The 23,342-nt window shown below is 37.6% G+C and overlaps 1 protein-coding gene across 2 annotated transcripts; it reads right to left on the reverse strand.

Moving 5' to 3' along the window:
* Window positions 1-1,462: 1,462 nt before the first annotated feature.
* Window positions 1,463-21,124, reverse strand: LOC105035877 (28 kDa ribonucleoprotein, chloroplastic). Of its 2 annotated transcripts, none has more exons than XM_073246928.1 (4): window positions 20,663-21,124; window positions 2,408-2,509; window positions 1,966-2,320; window positions 1,463-1,751 (listed from the first exon to the last, which is right to left on the reverse strand). In XM_073246928.1, exons 1-4 carry the CDS (start codon window positions 21,065-21,067, stop codon window positions 1,708-1,710), a joined length of 906 nt encoding a protein of 301 aa, XP_073103029.1. In that variant the 5' UTR covers window positions 21,068-21,124; the 3' UTR covers window positions 1,463-1,707. The 2 variants fall into 2 exon arrangements, with proteins under 2 accessions (XP_073103029.1, XP_010909894.1); XM_010911592.4 differs by having other exon boundaries at window positions 2,015-2,320; window positions 20,663-21,120.
* Window positions 21,125-23,342: the final 2,218 nt, after the last annotated feature.

Consider the following 23,342-nt stretch of genomic DNA (forward strand, 5'->3'; position numbering starts at 1 on the left):
ATGGTGTGTCAAACTATAACACACTCAAGGTGAACTGTCGATGCACCTCAGGTCAAAGAACTAGACACAACTGCAGCATCGAGCTAGTCATCGATGAGAAGGTAGACTTCCTTATGACTGCTTGATATGGTCACGCTCAGTACTCTTGTTCTCAACGAATATCTGTACTCTCGCTCCGGTGTCTCCACACCGTAGACTCAAGACACATCTATCCTAAGGAAGCGATCGTACACCAACCTTCCGGATCGATCACCATCCTCGTGATGATCCTATGGTCATGAACTGTTTATGAGTTAGTTATGTAAAATCATACCTTAAATTTTCAACTCTTGAAAATATGAATTTACATTTCCACTAACTCAAAGGATGTATCACAGACACAATGTACACAATATGATAGAAAAATAATCCTTTTATTCATTTATAGTCAAAATTATAAATTTGCCCTTAGATCTGTACAGAAATGTGTCCGCCGATCTGGCATCTAGGACATACATCTAACACTTAGGTAAACATATTTTACAGCCATATAGGAGAAATCACATGGATATAACTTTAGGGCTATACACATAGACACACTATCTTGGGCATAATACAACATATAAGACAAAAGATCTAAGGAGAAATACAAATGTTACTTCAACTAAAGGATTTTAAATACCAAAAAAAAAAAGTGATAGGATTCTAAATACTGAAAATCAAGATCATATCGACCAGGGGCATGTAAAGCATAGGCAATATCAAGTGTTGTGCCAAGGGTACTGATGTAGCATAGATATGCCCAAAACACTTCCTAAGGCCTTTTTTTCTGTTGAAATCATTAACACGAATAAATATCACATAATATCAAATAACTTGCAACCTATAAAATGCATCTACAAGATATATATGTTAAAATTAAGAATTGAAATGCAAGTAAACAAACAAAAACATATTTATTGGTCATCATTCCATTGATCAAGTATGGTTTTATCTCAATTTTTGATGGAGTCTCCCTCTAATTTTGCCAATAATTCTTGAATTAGTGGTTGGAACATTTTTTCTGAGCAAAAGGTATAAGGAAGAGTATTTCCTAGCTAGAATGAATTTTTAGCTCAGAATATTTGTATGTTGGTAGATCCACTGTGAAAACCCCAATAGCAGCCTTTTATTCATCTATTTCCACATACAAGCGGTTGAAAACAAGAGGGGATCACACTTATAACCCACTTCCCATGTGGTATCCAAGTGTATCGTTCAGCTCAAGATTGGTCTAGGATCAGTTCGGGACAAGTCAACCTTAATATTCCCTCAAGCAGCTCAATCCGCTCTTGGTAGGGTGATTTAGATGTTTTCATCCAAATCAAAAGACTCCCTATACTGAGGCGGCCCCTACATGGTATGTATTGAACAACCCACACCAAACTGCTTGGTATTTCAAACCTTGCTTCAACTATAATCAATGTGTTTCAGGATGGAAATATGCAATACAAGAAATATTACCACCTAGAAAAGTACCAAGTTATGTTTAGCCTTACATAAAATGACGAAATCATGAATATGAAATGATTAGAAAAGGGTGCCTTTTGTGAGGATGGTACCTTCTCTCACAACATCAAGCTCTTTAATAGGAGAATGTGGCAGCATAACACTGGTCCTTAAACGAACTTAAAAGGAAAAATTTCTTCAATATTATATCAATCAAATCCTTGACATCATTGTTCTTCCCTATTGATAACTTCCCTGACCAATAACGTTCGTCCGTGAAATACCTGCATGAGACACAAGTTTAAAAAATTAACATAAATGAAATAAAAAATTTAGCATTACCAATAGAAAATGCCTCAAAAGGTGCATTCCCATAACAATAACGGTTACCAATCAAACCTACCAGGTTGATAGAGAAAATGAAAGTGATACTATAAATAAATTGTAAGGGAACAGAAAGCAGATGCAAGCATGAAGCTTTGTTGTGGCTACACTGACAGGTGTTTAAATGTGTACGAAGTAAATGCACAAGAAAATGGCAGGGTACCGATCCACTTGTCTCCATTGCAGCCTTGAGTTCATCAGCAGAAGAAAACGAAAGAAATCCATAAACACGAGTTTTCCCTCCTTTGCGGTCATACAGAACCCTCGTACTTACAACAGTTCCAAATTGGCTGAAGTGCTCCCTTAGATCTTCAGGTCTTACAGACCATGCAAGATTACCCACATAGACTTTATGTGGGCTTTCAAAGACGATATCCTTTTTAGGTGCTGTATTCAGTGCTTCAGCATTTTTCCTACCAGTAACCATATCAGCTGAAAATTTAACACGCAATTCACGTCCACCCAGATCCTAGTTAGACAAAAATAAATAATAAATAATAAAACATCAGGATTAGGAAAAGCTAGAGTAACTTATAGAGACCAAACTTTAACTTACAGATCCATCCAGGGAAGCAATTGCTGCTTTCGCTTCTTTAATAGAGCTCATTGTAATATAACCACACCCTCTGCTAATACCTGTCTCAGAATCCCGTGAAATCTGCAAAATTTATGAATTATGTTATTTATGGTTACACAAAAAGTATGAATTGCAAAAGACCACAGAAAGGAAAGGTACAACAACAATCAACAAATTCTTCAATCTGTGAATTTTTTTTCTGTGTATTGTTATATGGTGACAAAGATGTGGCTTTAATCTAAATAAGAAATGAGGATATACGGAATAGAGAAGCAACAGGCTGCTAATCATTTACTTGAAAACTTAAAACTTGCACTCTAATAATTTATCAACTTCAATTCAAGTAAATACAGATGTATGCATGATCCAATAAATAGATTTTTTTGGAACCATCATTGAATTTTAAAAAGGCAACAAACTATTGGCATCTAACTACACCCCAAAAAAGTCATATTCATATGCGTCACTGAAAATAGGAAAATTGAGCAGTCAAATAAGAATAAGACCTGCAGTAGTATGAAAATATTTATTTTGAAGCAATGCTTAATGCTTATAAATGCTAAAATATAACGTGAGCAAATTTATCATTTAATTCTAAGCGGTAAAAGTTCCTTAGGAAGCTTATCACAAAATCCAACAATTATAACAGTCCATCACACTTAATAATGATACTCAAGCAGATACAAATTTAAGCATAGGAAAAACACATAAACACTACAAACATATGATTAATACATAACAAGTATTCCTAAGGCCAGGCCCCCCTAATCTATGATCAGGGTTCCCATGTGGGAATGCTTAGTGAATGGGGATCCTAAAGCCAAATCTAAATATTTGGAACAAAGCATGAAGGCTATAATTATGGTTATATATCCTTCAGAGTACTTCGGTTATAAATTATTATTGTAATAATTTGATACTATTATGTAAATAAAAATATCCTATGCTAACAAGATAAATTGAATGCAAAGAGCACTATTATAGTGTTAGATGTATGCCCTAGAAACCAATCTGACTGACACACTGTATTTTTTAAGGACATAAACTTATACTTGACTCATTTATTTATTAATAAAATTGGGCAATTTTCTATTCTATTCTTGTTATGTGTCCTTAAATCATCCAAGAAATTAATAAGATGATGACACTTATTCTCAATAGTTGAGAATTTGAGACATGTGTCATTGATGGTTAATTTCTAAATTGTTCCCAACCGATGGATCATCACGAGAATGGTGAGTGATCCGGTGAGATTGATGCAGGGATCGCTTCCCTCAGAATAGACGAATCTCGAGTTTATATTATGGCAACACCGAACGAAAGTGCAGATAGTTGTTAGAGAACAACAATACTAAGCATGACCAAAACGAGAAGTCACTTGGATGTCTACTCGTTCATCAGTGACTTTCTCGATGCTAAAGTTGTGTGAGTAATTTTTTTGACCTACGGTACCTCTATTATTCACAGTGAGATTGCTATAGTTTGACTGCATATTTACTTGGTCTCCTAGTCACGTGGGTCCTTACGGTATATGTTGGCTATAGTAGGTTCGCTGTGGCAATAAGGTGCGCATCTAGATAGGATATATCAATCTTGGTAGTAAAGTAATCCTATGTGATTTATGAAACTGAGTTTTTAAGACCGTGGCCACGATGATGTGATTAATGGAAAAGGATTTTCATGAAAAATCACGAGTTGAATTCAAACTAATTAAATCTTACATATGACGGATGATGAAATTTGATGAATTTTTCATAACCTCTGCCTTATCAAGACTCACGACAGAAAAACAAAATCACACATTAACTACACCTAGAGGTTCAGACTCTTCCATTCTGCTGGATTGCCACTGCATACTACTAGACATCATTAGTGGATTGTAAGACCCGCGAGAATTAATTGATGGTCAATAATTCTCAATGGGTGAGTTAGAATTGTTCCAATCCATTAAAAAGAATATCACTGATATTCATGATGAAGATTGTGATATGTCTCACTACCAGACAAAATAGAACCTACAGGATCACAAACAAAAGGGATTTGGACTTGATCAAATAAATGAATTGTGAATTTGATTCATGGATGAACCCAATTATCAATTTGATGGCTGATTGGACTAAATTGTAAAAGTTACAAGAGAGGACTTACCAAAGGTTAGTAAGTTAGAGGAAGAACAATGAGTAATTGTTGCTGAATTAATTATTAATTATTTGATTTGATCATTTAATTAATGATTAAGCTTCATATAAATTAAATTGGATTTAATTTGATTTTAATTAGGTATATTCCTAGTCAAATAAGGATTTGACTAAACCTATTTCAATTTGGTTCAGAACCAATGTAGAATAAGGTTAGGAGATGAGTTTCCAGTTGGACTAGGCTCTTTCTCCTCTTACATGCCAACACAAGGAGCGCCGACCAAGAGAAACAAGGGGCTGACGCCCCTCTTTTGCTTTGATGTGTAAAAATAAAAAGAGGAGAGAGAGGGTGCGACCAAGGGTTGGCACACCCCCTTTGACGTTCTCTCTCCTCTCTCTCTTATCTCTCTATCCTAATCTATCTCAAAGTTTGAATTTGATTCAAATCTTTGAAATCTGAATTTGATTCGAATTAATAAGATAGATGGATAAGGGATTGGGGTCTATAAATAGAACCCAAGTTGAGAGAATGCCCTAACTAACAATAGATCCATCTCCCCTCTCTCTTTGTTGCCACCCACCTTCCTCTCCTCCTTGGTGCCACCCAAGAGGGAAGCCCTTTTCCTTCCTCTCATTCATCATCTTCCTCCTTGGTTCTTGAGAAGAAAAGAAGAAGAAATCAAATTTGATTTGAAGGGAGAAAGATCTGCAAGGAAACTAACACCCCGATGATCTTTAGATTCTTTTGATCAAGATCAGCCTTATGTGGATGCTTATAGAGGCCGAATGCTTATACGGCTCCAAGAAACCTCTACAAACATCCACGATTTTCAGATCGTAGTGAAAATCTATCTACGCAAAGGTAAAATTCAGATCTCAATAAAATAAATCTAAATCTTGTATATGTAATAATTCCTGAATATGAGATATAATCTATATGCACACTAGTTAGATTAGATCTAATTAGATTTAAATTGTTTAAATCTGAAAATTCTTGTCCCGCTGCATGAAAATAAAATTTTTAAAATTGTGCATGCATACGAATCACCATAAGATGGCATTTTCTTTAAGTGATATCAGAGCGGTCATTACGTTGCAAGATTAAGATCATGATTTCAAATCTGAAAATCTGTTTTCAAGATCTGAAATTCTAAATTTTATTCTTTAAAAGATTAATTTCAGATCTAAAAAATTATTTTCAAGATCTGAAATCAAGAACGATTCTTGATCGTGCAATTATCTTCAGACCTAAAAATCTGTTTTCAGTTTTGAAATTCAGATTTTGAATGATCGGAAGATGAATTTCAAGATCTGAAATTCAGATGTTTGATGTTCATATTAATGTTTTCTAGATCTAAAATTTATTTTAAGATCTGAAAAATGTGATATTGTTATGTTCATGCATCAACAATTCTTATCTAATGTTTATATGACCTGAATTTATTAGATCTGAATTTTATCTTTATTATATGTTCATGCATGAGATGATGTTCATAGATAGAAACCAATCTTGATGTGATCTATGATGGTATGGATGTTTTCAAATTAATATATTTTGTTTGAACATAAGATTATGTTTTATAAGTCAATCTTGGATCATCTTGAAATAAGTTTGTCCTGGCATAACGATTAAAATCCATTATGCTGATAGATTGTCCTAGGATGAGAAGAGATTGATGAGGTAAAACACCATAAGAAATTAAACATGAACAAAAGATCGTTCAATTCTAGATTATGAGATAATCATTAGAATATTTTCATGAATACATGTGGTGATCTCTTTGAATCACTACAACTCTTAAGGAAGGGCGTATCATGAATGCACAGTAAATTGGTTTGCAATTTGTAATTTGTGGTGACGTAGACCAATAAGCTGAACCAAATTGGAATTGATTGATCAATTGATGTCTAAGACAAGTGATAGAATAGTGATTACTTAATTAGAATCGTTGCTTATACATGGAGAGTCTTCCACCAATCTTGAACTTATCCGGCCAATTTGATTGATTAAGTTCTTTTGGGTGCCTAGTGTTGAGTTCACCACACATGATGCATTTGCACCATAGTTCCGATCTTGATGAACCAAGTAAGGATCTTTCAATTGGATCCTTGGCAATTGTAGATTTACATAAGATGAAAATTAAAACAATTAAAAGAAAAGATCTGAATCAAATCTCCTCAATACATATTAAGTTTAGCGGTCTTCCACCATTGTAGATGTGCGGACGTTTTTCTTGTGTTAATTGTTCTTGATTGGATCAGTGGTTCAGTTGCACCGGAGGGCGTAACCACTCTATTAGCATAAGATGTTGCAGGGTAAAGATGGGGTTGGACCCAATATCTATCAGGTGAGGGACCCAATAATGGCTTTGCTCTTGCATTGAACGGTGGGTCTAACTTAACTAAGGAATGGGGCCAATGAGGCCTTCATAACTTAAAGACCGAATATCACTACAACATGCTTGAGAAGCATTAGACAAGAAATATCCACTCATCGTTATATGTGTCACCAATATCTGTTAGATAAAGTACGCATACATCGATGGGACTATAGTATCCACTTGAAATCCTAATCGTGAAGGGCTTCCGTTTCTCTATCTTAGGAGTGTAAAAAGACTCAAGAAAATAGTGGAAGTAATATTTGTATTAAAAGACCCTAAAACAAATTGTAAATCAAGTACAAAGTCTAATTAGAATCTCTTCTTTCTACGGTTCACAATGTCAGCTTCCAATCTTTGAGTCTGAATTCTTAAAACCAATCAATTGACCAGAAACAACCACAATGACTTAGGAACCTCAGAATAGTTCTGAACTCGAAAAAATTATGTTATGTACTTGATCAGAAACCCCTTGTTTTGCCAACCATCCAACTGCAGAACAAAGGATAGCATTCGAAAAATGGATGGATGATGATAAGATGGTCAAGTGCTATATCTTGACGTCAATGTCTAATGGACTCCAATGCCAGCATGAGGACATGCAAACTGTCAGGATTATGATAACTCATCTGCAAAAGTTGTATGATGAGCAGAACCAGACTGGACGATATGAAGTATCTAAGAGACTCTTCAACATCAAGATGCACGAAGGGCAGTCGGTCCATGATCATTGTTGGTGCAGAATTCCGCCGACGTCGGAGAAACTGGAGTTGAGATGACCGCGGCCGCCGTCGGGACCTGCAAGGAAATTCTAAACCGGAGTTGGAGGTGCTCCGACAAGACCCTCCGACGCTCAAGTCAGTACTCTGCTTCAACAGAAATGGTGCTCAAATGGAATTTTGGCAGAATTTCGAGATAGAATTTAGAGCTTAGAGAAGAACGTATCTGGAGGTCCCTTTTTATAGACGAAGAGCGTAACTGATTGACAGCGACGTCTGTAACCGCTTGGTAGTGGGCCGTTCAAAGCCACGCAGAGTTTGTTACGGAGAGTAGTGGCGTCAGAGGGCCGTTCAGGGCCACATGGAATTTGTTACGGAGAGTGGAGTGGTGTCCGTTGTTGCGACTTGCCAGAGAGTGGTGGAGCCACGCAGAATCCGTTACAGAGAGTGGAGTAGGATAGTGGCCATTGTCGTGACTTGCCAGAGAGTTAGGATCTGTCGGCTGAAGCTCGACTGGGATGTCTGATGCAGTGGAATGGCTCTCTGTCTCGTCGATCCAGAAAAAGCTCGGATGTTTTCGAGATTGGTGACAGGTCTACTATTGTTGGGTGCCTAGAGCGCTGATGCTGCAGGCGGGAGTCATCTGCTGTAGAAGCTCGGATGGAAACTTTCTGTTGGGGAAGTCCGGTTTCATGAGGAATCCAGCAGAAGGTCGACCGATAGTGGAGTTCGAAAGGTGTTATGGCAGTTCGTCCGCTAGAGAAAACTTGAGGACACTGTGGAAGGTTGACTGCTGGAGGAGTCTGGAATTCAATTCTATTGTAGAAGTTTGGACGAAGTCCGGTTCTTATAGGAGTCCGGAAGAAGGCCGCTTACTGTAGAAGCTCGGACGAAGACCGGTTGCCGTGGAAGCTCGGATGGAGACTTCTTATTGTAGAAGCTCGGATGAAATCCGCTTGCAATAGAAATTCGGAGTAGAGATCCGATTGGTGGAGCCCGTCCGTTGTAGAAGTTTGTCTGGGATCCATCCACTATAGAAGTTCGGACGAAATCCGACTCTTGTAAAAGCTCGAATGAAATTCGAAAGGCGGTCGACCACCGTAAAAACTTGGATGGAGTCTGGTTACCGTAGAAGTCCTACTGCTGGAGAAGCTCGGTCATTGACGAAGTTCGGAAGAAATTCGGAGTAAAGTCGATTGTGGCTGGAAGAAGTCTGGAAGAGATTCGGAGAGTAGTCGATCACTGTAGAAAATCGACTAATAGTGAAGCCCAGAGAGCATTTGGAGCAGTCCGGTAGATGAATGGAGAAGCTCATTGTCGGAGAAGTCCGGATGGTATTATGGAACCTCGGACGGTCGAAGAAGTTCGGAAAAACGCCACACAAGGTTGGAAGCCGGAAAAGCCCTAGAAGGGTCAGCCTTTTACAAACTTCGGCTGGGGGTATTTTATACCCAACACCAGTCCCTCTACTTCCGAGTTCGGGCTCCGAATGAAGTACAGAGAAATTTTCACAGCCGAAGTTGCCTCCCTCGATTTTCATACCCGATTGTTTCCAGATATTTTGGCGTTTGGCACGTTGGTACTGGAGCCTTTTCAAATCGAGACGACCCGAAAAAGTTTTTTCGGAATTCTCGCTGGAGCGCTGCCCTAGGTGCGGTGCAATAATGATTTTGTCAGTTGTCGGCCACTTTCAGCCGCCTGCCACGGTGAGTGGGCCACGCGGCGGTTATAGATCGATCAGAGGAGACCTGCAGTCATTATTGCACCAGACCCCGTCGCCTATTTAAACCCGCCTCCCTCCTTCAGGGATCTCACTTTGCACGGGAGTTTCTTCGGCCCCTCCTTCCTGAGAGTTCCATTCTTCCTCAGCGTCCTCCTCGGCCTTAGGCGTTCTTCGAGTCGTCCCCATCTCTGCATCTCTGCATCCTTCAGACCAGCCTAGGTTAGCTCCAGAACTCTCCCTTTTTTCACGGCTCTGTTTCTAAACTGTGCCGATCTTCCTTCGTTGCAGATATGGGCGCGAATGCGGCTCGGATGTTGGCCAAGAGTCTTAAAGCCCACAAGAGGGAAGGCGCTGCGACTTCCGGATCGACGAAGAAGGCGAGGGTAGAAGAGACAGATCCGGCCGTGCTTCGCCTTGATCGCCCAGAGCCCGCGCTTGTGGCACATCTTCGACCACGAGTACTTTCCGATCCCGCGGAAGGGGGAAGCAGAAGGGGGACTGGAAGAAGAAGTCAGGTACTTAAAGCAATCCTCGATGATGGTTGGAATCGAGAGTTCGAAGTCTGATGATACCGAGCTTCCTTGGAGCTTTTTTGCCTTTTATTCTATGTATTCCTTTCCTTTCTTGTTGCCTTTTTTTTTGGCCTTCAAAGGCTTTGTAACGCGCACTTTGGAAACACTACTATGGCCCTATAATATTGCTTACCTCCATTTCAACGGCCAAGGACAACCACCCCGAGGGTACCACCACATCCTCTTCATTGATAGCCATGCACGCCAAATCTATACGCCAAAGAGCAACCTCTTAACATGCCAATGCTCTACACTCCAAATCTAAGAGTTGGGAAGCATCATCCATATTAGATACCTTCACCAACAAATCATCCATATCCATCATACCTATAGGCAAGAGGGTAAGCACGACGATAAATTTTACCTCCATCAGATCCTCCATGATCTCTACCTATTGCTCAAGTTCACCTTTTCTAAGAGGTGAACTTATGAACCTCCATAGTAAGTGAAGCAATTGATATTTTTATAGGATCTTTGTTAGCTTTTCCTTCAAATTGGCCAAGTCGAATGGCATCCAAATCCAAAATTAGGTTGATGGATTTGGTGTCGAATACATCCCATCACCATCCTGACCATTGACTGATGGAAAGTGGAGGGCATTGTTTACACCGCACCTAGACTGACTACTGTAATCTGAAGACCATTACACCAAGGTGCAGGCTAATATAGCAAGAAAGCAGGCAGAAACACAAAGGGTGAAGGCAGATACAACAAGGCTACAAGCACAGTAACTGCAGTGTAAATAGACAGGCAAGAGCTATTAGCCTGGGATGAGGCCTTTTATGGAGCAAAAGCCAAGGAATGACTAATCAGCTTTTAGCACTCACCACTACTTAGTACATGGAGGAATGGCAATGCGATCCAAAATATAGTAGTGGAAGGGACATGACTTTCATACAGAACAATAGTGGTCCACATGGTACAAACCAACAAAAACAAGTGTCAAAACTGAGTGGTTACAGCTATTACCACTACTCAGAATATGGGAGGTGGTAGCTTTACTCAAAATATAATAGTAGAGGGAAGATAACTACCACAAATAACAATAGTAACCCATATGGCACAAACCAACAAAGACAAATGGCAAAACTTATGTAATGATAACTATCCCAACAGTTAATAAGAGCCACTTACAAATATCAAATTTTAAGCCCAAAGAAAGAAAAGAAAGCTTATGGCCAACAAAACAATTATCATTATCCTTATTTTTTCCTTTAATATTTATCTTTAATTTTCTTACTTTTAAGTTTTACTCTGGTTTATCCATAGCTGAAGCATAGGACCGTCGCCCAGGGTACATCCTACCTCCTTTTTCAAGCTGACAGTATCACAACAAAAAAAATTCTTGAAGGTCAAGGCACTTGGATCCGCACTACCAACCCTTCACCCTATCTTCTTTCCAATTATAGACACTGGTGGCATGCCCATGCACTTGCATAAACCTACTAGAGGATGCAAGCACTATCCATCCCCCCCAGTGAAGGATTTCAAGGCCAACAATGGTCTTCTTATATTATATGCTGGTGGCTATCAAGGCCAAGAACAAGCAAGTAGATTCAAAGTACACTGGCATCATTGAGCAAGAAGAGGATTAATGGACAGGAAATTGCATCTAATAGGTAATCTAAGAGCAAACTTCCATACTTGTTTATTCTTATGAAATAAGTTCCATATGCAATCATTTGTTGGTTAAGTAAATCAATTACATGTCTTGGCAATCTATTACCTCAACTAAAAGTTCCAATACAAAGTCCCAAGAATGAACATGGATGAGGAACTACAGACTACCCTGTACAATATTATTTGTAAGATGGAGCTTGATCTAGTCATTGCTGCCAAATGTCTGAAGGAGGTAAATAAATTTTGATAAGATACGAGATCATTACTTTGCCAATTCAAGCAAATCATTCATATGATACGTCCTGCATGTTTCACAAACTAAAGCTTCTAGAGAGCGCTCCCACAACTTTGGTGAGAAGATAGTAATAGCAAGCAAAGATAAAATGAATCCAAGTGTTTTTCGACACTGAATATAACTGATCTAATGTTTTATGATAAATAGTGCATGATAGCCCAAATTATCTTATGATACACGTGATGATGATAATGGCAGTTCCAGCAATAATATATCTGGTGGCTAGGAAGGTAGCAATGGACATGATGAGTATGCATGTGACACAATCTTATGGTCTAAGTTGATTTATCAGTGAGTTGTGGTTCACTCTACCACCTAGTATATGGACCAAGGCACATGATCTAAAGCCCATGAGGATATGATACATGCATGAAACAGGCCACTCGAGATGGTTCAAGAGGCGACATTGCAATAAATGATCCAAGGTATGACCTATATGGATATTCTACATCTACATATCATATTTGGGCAGCTACTATCCTTCATAGTCTCAGCTAGATTATGGATCAAATTTCATTGCCCTGATCTTCCCTCTGATAGGACGGCCAACCCATTATCAAGCATCAAATCAATATTGAGGTGGTTATCCAAGAGGCTTGGATTACACGATGTTGGGTGGGCATATTATATGGGTTGGAATCAAATCCCAGGTATAGACAATGATTAGGATCTCAATGACTATGAGCGGCGTAGACACTTTATCAGAAACTAGATATCAATATCCATTATGTAGTTCCAATCAATTTGATATATATGTGTGTGTGTACACATATGTATATATACATAGTCAAGATCAAAAAAATGCATTGTGTACATTAAATATATTACAAATTTACAATAGCATTTAGTAATTGAACATGCAGTCTATCAAAACCTATACAACGTAAAATAACATCAAAAAAACATTGAAGTCATAATTCAAACAACCACAAACATTAAAATTATCCCTCAAACCAAATAATTGAAAAAATGAAAAAAGAAAATGAGTGTACTGCACCAAACTAATCATCAACTGGTACTACAAGTATCAAGTCGACAGACCTTGTGAGAGACTACTTAAGAAAATAAAAGTTCATACCACTCATAAACAAATGTTTTCTCAAGCATGTAAAATCAAAAGATGGCATCTAAAACATTGTGTGGAGGTCAAAGACTAGGAAATGGTTGCAGGCAAGGTTTTATGTCCCAACAGGACAAGGGCATCCCAATCATCCGATCTTGTTCCTATAGGAAAGCGAGACTCAGATAGGATCGAGACTCCGAAACCCATCCATGCAGAGAGAGAAGAAGAAAGAGAAATAAAGAAATAAAGATGGAAGATAAAAAGTGTAAGGAAAAAAGAAGAAAAATGAAAGAAAGGAGAGGAGAAAAAAGAAAGGAAGGAGAGAAGGAAGAAAGGAAAGAGAAAGAAGAAGAAAAAGAGAAAAAAAATGAAGGAATGAGAAAAAGAAAGAAAAAGGAAAGGAAAGAAAGGAAGATAAAAAAAAAAAGAAAAGACGGGAAAAGAATGAAAGAAAGAAAAAAGAATAGGAGAGAAATGAAGGATATCTGCTAGGATGCATGATCCGAACAACTATTGAGATAAAACAGGACAGCGAGGCATCCCATTCCATAGAGATATCGAGACATCTCTGTCGCACAAGATTTAAAATCTTGATTGCAGGTCAACCTCATTTGCAAAATAATCACGAAGAAACATATACTTCACACTTCTTTGACAAAGAGTTCACCATGCTATATAGGAGCTACAATCTGGGCATGTGGTAGTCATTTTAGCATATCCTCATTAGTCAATTATGAAGCCACAAGTAATGTGGTAAGCTTTATGCCATTCTCATGCCATAAAAGCCGGTCTTGTTTCGCACCATATTTTCCAAAAGCTTGAAGCTTGCAACTATGTTGTCTACCATTACGAGTGTCAAGTCCCATAAAGCCATGGGGGCTCTTCATAATAATGGATGGCTTCAAACACGAACATAAAAAATACAATGATTGCACATAAGAGTATGCTAAATGAAATTCATAGCAATGAAATGCATACATATATTGTGATATTACAACATGGCCTTGAAATTCTTAGAAAAAGGAAAATCAAATTGGAGTAAAACCCGATCTCGCATTGTTGTTGGAGGGCCAAAAGCTCTTTTGGGTGATTTTAAGATGTTGGTAAAAAGATCTTAAAACAACTTTCTAGCTCCTCCAAAAGCTCAAAAAAATCTACAGCAAAAGGCTCCTATTTAAAACTTTTTAATAAAAGCTCTATTTGACACACGTCGGGAAGCTATTTTATTTTCATAAAAATATTGGAAATTGTGTCCTAAAGCCAATTATTTGACGATTGTGCTAATTATAAATATATATAATTTAATCATTAATAAAAGTTATTAGACCTTTTCTATCACAAGGTTACATCTTTAATGAACCCCTATGTTGTGATGAAGTCCTTAAGACTACTTTGATCGATAAAGGAGGATTTATCGCGTAGTCCTTAAACTGGTTTACGATCAAATGATATGCTATTACTAGGATGATGCGATAATCAAGTGTAGATCGTTGTGTGCCATATACGTTGATTGTCCTCGTAACCAAGTGGTGTAGAGACACTGGTATGGCATGCAAGTGAGATGTAGGAGTACATCGTCACTAAATGTAACCAACTGCGGAGCACTCTGCTGTCAAAAGTAGCTCGCAAAGAGTATGGGTATAAGTGTCCCTCCGACCTGAGATCACCACGGTGACTTGCAAGCAACTCACTGCACTTTGGTACCGGACTATCTGAATTTTCAATTCAGTGACAAGGTTTCTGGATGCAGTCAAGTACTTGTCAAGTCAGTGCGTGAGTCAAGATGAGATTGACCCCTCCGAATAAGTAAGAGTTAATGCATCAATGTATTTCAATTTAGTAAAATTTGAATCCGGATAATCTATATGATAAATTTGAAAGCTTGAAATATACTTGGATGACTATTCTAAAATTGACAGTTAAACCCTAAGTCTCCTTGAGCATTAGGATCAAAGGGATGAATTATACGGTAACCATACACCAGTAGGTTCTTGAATGTTGCTTTACAATTATTCGACCTATCCGGACGTCATATCCCATTGCTAGATGGTTGCATCGATTAGTTCAGAAATTTATTTCCGTGCTACCGACTTAGATTCGAACCTATAGGATCACACTCAAAAGAGATTTCTGACTGATCATGTGACTGATCAACAATTAAGAATCATTCAAAAATTTAATCGTCAATTCGATTGATGGTTAACCTTAAGCAAAAGTTATAATGAATCTATTCGCTAAGTGTTAGTGAATTAATGGAGGATTAATTAGTAATTAGATTGCTGATTAGCTCAATTTGATTGAGCAAAGAGGATTAAATCAAATCTAATTGATTAGATTCAATTAGATTTGATCCGATTAGATCATGAGATGACCTAATCGCTAAGAAAAAATTATCCCTGATTTGATCAGGATTTTGGTTCAATCAATTCCTAATTGAATTAGGATTTGATAAAGGATTCATGAACCTAATTAGATTAGATTTCATCCATCTATTTGGGCCTAACCAAATATAATTTGGTTTGAAGTCAAATAAGAAAACCAAGAGTCCATTGGACTCCTTATCCCTTGTGCCACCCACTTTTGGATGCCACAACTCCTCACGCTAAAAGTGTTTTTGCGTGAGATTTCCCCATGCCAAACTCTGATGTCGCCTCCCCTTTCTTAACGCCCCTTATGGATAGGTTGGTTAAGGAAAGTTTGAATTTGATTTGAATGAAGTTCCTTATTAAGATGAGATTGGATCTTATCCCAACCACCTTCATGCCATACCTTATATTCCCTTTCTTTTGCACGACAAAAAGGAGGTTTTCACCATGGGAAATCAAATAAGGATCTGACTTACCGTGGAAACAATTTTCTTGGTGCATGAAGTGTAGTAAAGGGGGCGACACTTTAAGATGGGGCGACAACTCAAGAGTTCAACCTCTTTTGGACTCTTCAAACCACCTAACCACTTAGACGCCCAAATAAAAGGACTTTTTCCCTTTGTGCGTGCGTGATAGACATCTGAAAGGGTTCTTCACGGTGAAGGGTTGGGGCGTGACATTTCATGGCGTGAGAAAAAGAGGAGAGCCTTCTCCTTTTTGGGTGAGCGAAACCTAGGATTCTAAGGTTTGTTCCTAAGGGTTTGGAAAGAGAAAAAAAGAAGAGAAAAGAATGTCTCCTCTCCATATTTCTTCCACATCCTCATCTCCTCCAGATGTCCTTCTTCAACCTCTGAAAAGGTTTGAGAGATTTGAAAAAAGAATCCAGATCAGCCAGCAAGATGATTTTCGTGCGAGCTAGCACTCTCGAGGAGATCGATCAGATCGAAATTTCGAGTAGACTATCCATAAAGGCCGGACACGTGTCCGGCTGTAAGCAACCAGCGAGAACCCTTTTTACCACGTTCATCAACAACAGCGATCGTCAACTCGCGCTCAGAAAGATAATAAATTTAAATTATTTTCGGACTTGGTGAGCAGAAGGAATAAGAAGAAGTTTATGAATTAATAGAGAGGTAAGAGACTGCATGCACATATAAAAGTGTGAAACTGCTCGTTAGTAAGACATGAAAAAAAGGAGTGGTGAGGGACAACATGCGCATCTAAAGTTGCTTCTGCACAGTATGCCCCAATAAATGAGAAAATGGAGTGCTAGAAGCTAAACAAAACTTAAGCATAGCTGTTACCAAAGTTGGCAAGAATTTAACCCTAGATCTCTAATATAAACTAGAGTTGGGCATAGCCACTGAATAAGAGGAGGCTGTGATCGCCATTTGAGTAAAATATTTATCCTTCATGTAACTAATTTCATACACTTGTCTTATTTCTATCCAAAGAAAGACTGAAAAATATCAATGTGTTGTATTTTATCCTAATCCTGACAATATATACCTTTCTTCCAGGAATATCCCTATCCTTAAAACATTGTTTCAGAAACACTCCTACTCTTGAATTCTAATCTCAGCTCAAGAAAACTCTTTCTAATAAAACATTCACATATCCAAGACTCTCATCATATCTGTTTTGCTATCCCATCTCAATATGCTCTGGTATACGAGCTATGCAAGTAAATCTTCCCATCCCATCAAATTGCTTAACCAGCATGAACCAACTCTTTGGCCAATAAGTATTTGCAACTATTTGATTAGCTTAAGTTAATCTAGATTAGAACAGGCCCCATCACCGTTTAAAGCATCTAAGAGTTTCCATGTTGTTTATGTTGGCTCATTCAGATATTAATTATTGGATTCTCTCTGTTACCCAGCTTGATGCACATGGGCATCCTTCTTGTACATGAGAAAACAATTTGGACATCAACTTCATAAAAATCTTTTCCACACTTATCCAAGACTCTTATTGCATCTCTAACACTATCCCAACAGATCCCACATGTGAAAGAAGCATTGCTGCATTAATCCGACCATCTGACCTGATTTCTCTTACTATAAATCCATATGTTTTGCACGGTAGATCTAGTGATCTCACCAAATTCATATTCAGACCAAACATTTGATGGTCTAACAACATTATTAATTCATTAATATAGTTTTGCAAATAAACTTTTACATGTGCATGCAAGTTAAAAATAAAAGCATTTATATATGTCTGGGAGGTCAGATTGCCCTTCACATCCCCATGGCACATATTAGCATCCAAATGCAATTGCATCATGAAGAAAACAAAACCAGTTCTCAGAGTTTGTAATTATATAGGGGTTTATTTGACTAAGGCAAACTTGCCACCCCCAATATGTCTAACAAATTACAGCTCAGTCAAATCCAATTCCTCTTATCTGCAAATAAAATGTTGAATAAACAGCATTGAGAAAGATTCAGGATATATACTGCTTTGTGATATTAAATAACCTTAACAATCTGAGGGACCAAATCACATCGTTTGATGCTATCATCAAATGAAATTCATTATTATTATCTAGTTTGAAAGATCAACAATATTATCATCCATCTATATATATGCAAAACATTTTCAAGGAAGATCAATTGATCAAGAATCACAATCCTTTACAAAAACAGCTACCATCTAATAAACAATTCCTATCTTCAAATAATCTTAATTAAGAAGAATGGAAAAATGAAAAAGAAAAGCTGAAGTTGATGCCAAAACTAATACCTAGCCCCCACAAACTCCAAAAGGCAAGCCCCATAAGGAAGACAATGCAATCAAAAACACCAAAAAGACCACAAACTGAAACTTGTATGAACCAATCAACCCATAAAGAGTCATCATCATCTCGCAATACAGTCACTTAGCTTGCCTTTGCAGTGACTCCTTCCTTTTCTCTTTCCTATCCTAAATTCAAAATTGCACCCTAATTTTATACGAGTTCAATTCCCAAAACATGTGTTATTTAATATATAAAAGGTACAAAAATTCTTGAAATGTTGGTACTAGGACCCTTCCTAGTTGGGGCCATGCGGATACAATACTAAGATGCTCCCACACCGACACTTGGGCAGGTTGATGTCCTATGAAACACTAGAGTTTGCCCTTCTTCTTTAGCCTTTTCTTGTTCTTAATAAACGCATTGCATGTTGGAAAAATTATCTATAGGTCCCTAGAAGGATCCGAAAATACTTTTAAGTCCCTGAATTTTTCAAGTTGAATAAAAAGTCCCTGAAATGCTAAGGAGTTATTTCTAGATCCCTGCCGTCCACATAGATTAGTTACACAGGTCCATGTTCAGATTACACAGGTCTATGTTCAGGTTACACAGGTTTATGTTCAGATTATGTAGGTTATCTAGTTTCAATATCTCGTTATGCACGTTCATGTTCAAGTTACACAGGTATGTACTTTGGTTACACAGAATAAATCCTTAGCATTTCAGAGACTTTTTAACTCAAAAAGTCCAAAGACTTAAAAATAATTTTGGGTCCATCTAGGGACCTATAGATAATTTTTCCTTACATGTTATAGGCCCTTAAAAAGGCATTTTGAGTAGAAGGTTGGTTTATGATGTTGATACTACTTATAGCATTTGTGATTTTCTAAAAAAAATATTGATAAATAATAATACATCTAAATGAAGCATCACTTATTGATCATATCATGAACATGAATTTGAGCAAAAATTAACAAGAAAAACTTAAGACAACCACTAAAAAAAAATATGAAAACAAAAAATAAATAAATAATTGATTTCTCGATGAATTATTGACGTGTCAAACCATCCCAAGTGTCGAGACACAATAGTCCCACTATGTTCTGGCTAGGATGCATGGGGTAGAATAAGATGCACAATCTAGAGCGATCTAAGGTCGTACACCCATCCTGAAACCCAACCTCTCTTCTGTTTGATCCAACACAATGGAACAACTATGACTGACTAGGTCAAACCAAGTTTTCGTATGCCGTCTCGATAGCGGGCCCCATGCCTCTGCCACTTTGTCACTATGTCGGTATGTCCGGAACAAAGGATGATTTGGCAAACCGAGTGATACATTCCTCATACCGTATACCAATACGATACGATATGCCCCATACCATCCAATTTGGTACGGCATGGCATACCTTGCTCCCATCCTTATTCATACTACATTGATTGAAGGATCTTGCTATTCACCAAAATTGATGAACTATAATGTGTAATTTCAATAAGACAAATATGTTGAAAAAGCATGGAACATGAAAATAGGGAAGAGGGCGTTCAACATAATACAAAACATAATGAAGTTTGACCTACAAGTTCATCACCACATAAGGCAATTGACTGGAGAATGCACTAACAAAATTTGGAGAGTATGAAGAACAAGATGATGTCAGGTTGCAGTCTCCTTTATATAATATATATAGATATATATAAAGCATGTATGCCGAAAATCTCAAGGCATGACTATGCACTTAACAAAGGACTAGTACACTGATGCACTGCAACAACTTTATGGATCCAGCTTTTTTGCAAGCATTAGTCACCAAGCAAGAGAAACCAAGTTCATTTGATGAAGCCATCAAAGGAAGTGATCGAAGCAATTAGAAGAGTCTGGGAAGAAGAAATGTTTGAAGTTCACAAGAACCAAACTTGAACTTGATGGAGCTACCAAAGGGATAGGAGGTGATTGGATGCAAATGGATTTAGGAAATCAATAAAAAGGAATCAATGGAAAAATTGAAAGGTATCAGGCAAATTAGTTGCCAATGGCTTTGCACAAAGGGAAAGTATGGATTTTTTTTTTTTCAAAATTTTGCACCTATGGTTGAATGGTCTCTGTTCATCTTTTTTCTTAGATATGTTGCATTGATTGAAATGTGAAAACTGCATTTTTTTCACGACAATCTTTAAATAAGGTTTATATGCAACAACATCAAGGCTTTGCTGAAAAAGATAAGGAAAATCTCACGTATTAGCTCAAGAAATCATTTGTATTTAAACAAGGGAATTGAGGCAACGGAACAAGAAGTTAATACCTCCAACATTTGTTGACAATAATGTAGAAGTATGATGGTCCTTTGTCTACTCAAATCCTTTAAGGATGGTATCTATTTCGTCATAGTTAATGAAATTTCAAGATGGATTTTCTAAAGAAAAACTTATAGCTATTTTTTAGCAGGGCATCAAATTTTGACACGTTAAGCTGGATGAATTATTCAAGTAATCAAGGATATACGAAACTGCATGAACACTTGAACTTCCTCAAACAAGAGCAAGATTAAAAGCAAAACAGAAAATCTTTTTGCGACCAAACTCACTTAGTATGTCTAATCGAATGAAATCTCATAAGTACCTCGACGGAATGCAGGATTCCATAAGGCTTGAAGAGATCCAAGAGCTGGGAAACGTCGCAGCTTCTAGGCAAATTGCAGACGTACAGCTCGCAGGGCCGTAACCGAGCTCTTGCCTCATGGGAGACCCCGACCTCGCCTCCATCCTCTACTCTGTCTTCAATTGTCGCAGTTCTCTCCTCTTCTTCTGCGATGGCGTGGACCGTTCGGGTCCTTTTACTTCCGGAGGAGGTGAGAGGGAAAGCAGAGAGAGGAGCGTGGAAGTGGGACGAAAAGATGGAGGCAGAGGAGGGGAGAAAGCAGGAGAAGGGTGAAGAAAAGCGGAGGAGGGAGGGAGAGGGCTGTGGATTAGGGCAGCGGACGAGAAGAAGGGTAAGGGAGGAGGCGGCCATCGTTACTGCCGCCATGCGGGCGGCAAGGAAAACGAAAAGGGATAAGAGAGGGAATGGAGAGTTTTCCAGGACCTCCGACGAATTGACAGTTTTTCTTATATTTTTGTGTATTAAAATAAATAAATAAATAACTAAAACCCTTTGAAAGGATCCGGGCTCCCTCTGAAAACCAGTGGTGTCTTTTCTTTTCTTTTTTTTTTATACCCAAACAAGAAAAAAAAGCCACGGCTTTCTGGGTTTCATTGGTGTTTCCGCGTACATAGGCGGAAATTTATACGCGAATCTTCTCAAAAAAAATATATATATATATATATAATATTTATTATATTTATTTTTATAGGAGTTCGATTTCAATCTAAAATCTACAACGTCCACGGTAAACTTGCAAGGCAAATCCATTTTTATTGGAGATTTTTCGGTAAAAATTTTCTAATACTTAAGTCAAACAAAATTTAAAAAAATAAAAAATAAAAAAATAAAAATATTGATCTAAAATTAGATTTATTATCCTTATCTCGAAAGTCTCCTTATTACCTCTTTATATGGAGGCGGAGTCAAAAGATGCTATACTAGAATCTAATAGACCATTAGACCCTAGCTCCCTAGATTGCTAGGACATGATTTGACAGACTGTTAGGATAGAAAATCTATCCACTAACCCTAGCTCCCTAGCTTGTCTGGTCTCATAAATTCATGCATTAAAATGTCTCCGAAAAGTTGCCTGTTATATAAGAGCACTTTCCTGTGATGCCAAATTGAGATCTATACCATAAACCAATATTTTTGGTACCAAGTTACTTGAATGCCTCCAAACTAGCCATCTTAATTTGATTCATAATATCATCATGCTCTATTTTTGTATATGCCCTTGTAGCTTCTCATACCTTAATTTTAAATCAATGCTCTGAAAACTTTATTTGAAATTTTTTGTACAAATGCCTCATGCATTTTTCATATTCTACTTAGAGATATATATATTATACTACTTCTTCTAGTCTCTTTTATTGATCTAATATAAGTACTAAACCTTCTAGAGTTCTAATTGATTCTTTACATATCTCTAAAAACTAAATCCAGCTATCAATATTTTCAAATTATGTTATACCAAAGGCAATCGAAAACAAATCATAATTTCCGTCCAATGCTATAGTAGCCATTATCAGATGCATTTCTAAACTTTTTCTTTAAGTGGGAGTCATCTAGGCCTATGAAAGGTCTACAACCAGCTAAGAAGCCCGTATTATAAGCTCGTAAAGAGACAAAGAAACGGTGAGAGTAATTATTGTTGGAAAATCATAGGAATTTTATGCATGCATGTTAAAACTTTTGCAGCAGAATTAAATCTGATTAAATATTTTAATTATGATGCAAGCATAAGATCTGATCTTAAAACACCTTACATAAGGATCTATGGCATGTGTATATGTATGTGAAAAATCTGAAGAAAAAAATCAGCAAGTCATGCATGAAAACCAGTTAATGTAGTAGATCAAATCTACAATTACCAGGATTCCAAACCCTATACCTGAGCGCAGGTAAAGGAACACCACAACCATAGATAACGATCTAAAGATCTCGCTGGTTGCTCGTAGTCGCACACGATGTCCGGCCTCTACGAATCGTCCATTTAAAGTTCTGATACTGATTGATCTCTCCAGGAGTGCTACGTCGTATAGGGATCAACTTGATGGCCAATCTTGATCCTTCTTCGATTCTCTCAGACTGTTTCGGGAATTAGAAGGATGCAATGGAGGAAATAAGGTGCTAGAAGAATATGAGAAGACACTCTTTTCTTTTTTTTTATCTTCCCACAAAATCCTAGAGTTGAAATCCTAAGAAACCCACCCTAGAATTCATGCCCAATAGGAAGTATTTTTCCTCCATTACACACGCATAGAAGCCCACCCCCTCTCTATTTTCATGCCCCTATTTGAGAACTCTTCTCACGATAAAAGGCTCTCTTTTTTGTCGCACAAAATAAAGGTATTTTATTGTTGGCATTGAGAGTGGATAAGGATAAGGATAAAGTGGATGTTTTAGTTCAAATTCAAACTCTCTTTGAATTCAAACTCAAATCATCTAATCCTTATCCAAGGGAGGCATCAGAAGGGCTTAGGTGTGAGACATTTCTCATGATAATTCACTTCTCATTTGTCACATGAAAATCAACCTTCTCAAGGAGTTGGCGATAGGGGATAGGATAAGGATGAGATCAAGGTAGTTTTAACTCAAATTCAAACCATTTGAATTCAAACACTAACCAAACTCATCTTAATCTAAAGGGGATCTG

The sequence above is a fragment of the Elaeis guineensis genome, chromosome 12, assembly GCF_000442705.2.
Source record: "Elaeis guineensis isolate ETL-2024a chromosome 12, EG11, whole genome shotgun sequence".
Lineage (NCBI taxonomy): Eukaryota > Viridiplantae > Streptophyta > Magnoliopsida > Arecales > Arecaceae > Elaeis > Elaeis guineensis.

What these genes read in the sequence shown, in the direction of transcription:
- LOC105035877 (XM_073246928.1), bottom strand. Translation starts at nt 21,067, where the DNA reads ATGGCGGCAGTAACGATGGCCGCCTCCTCCCTTACCCTTCTTCTCGTC. An exon ending in TTGCTTCCCTGGATGGATCT is followed by an intron (nt 2,321 to 2,407) that starts GTAAGTTAAAGT and finishes TTGTCTAACTAG; the next exon opens with GATCTGGGTGGACGTGAATT. An exon ending in TCGTACACATTTAAACACCT is followed by an intron (nt 1,752 to 1,965) that starts GTCAGTGTAGCC and finishes TGTCTCATGCAG; the next exon opens with GTATTTCACGGACGAACGTT.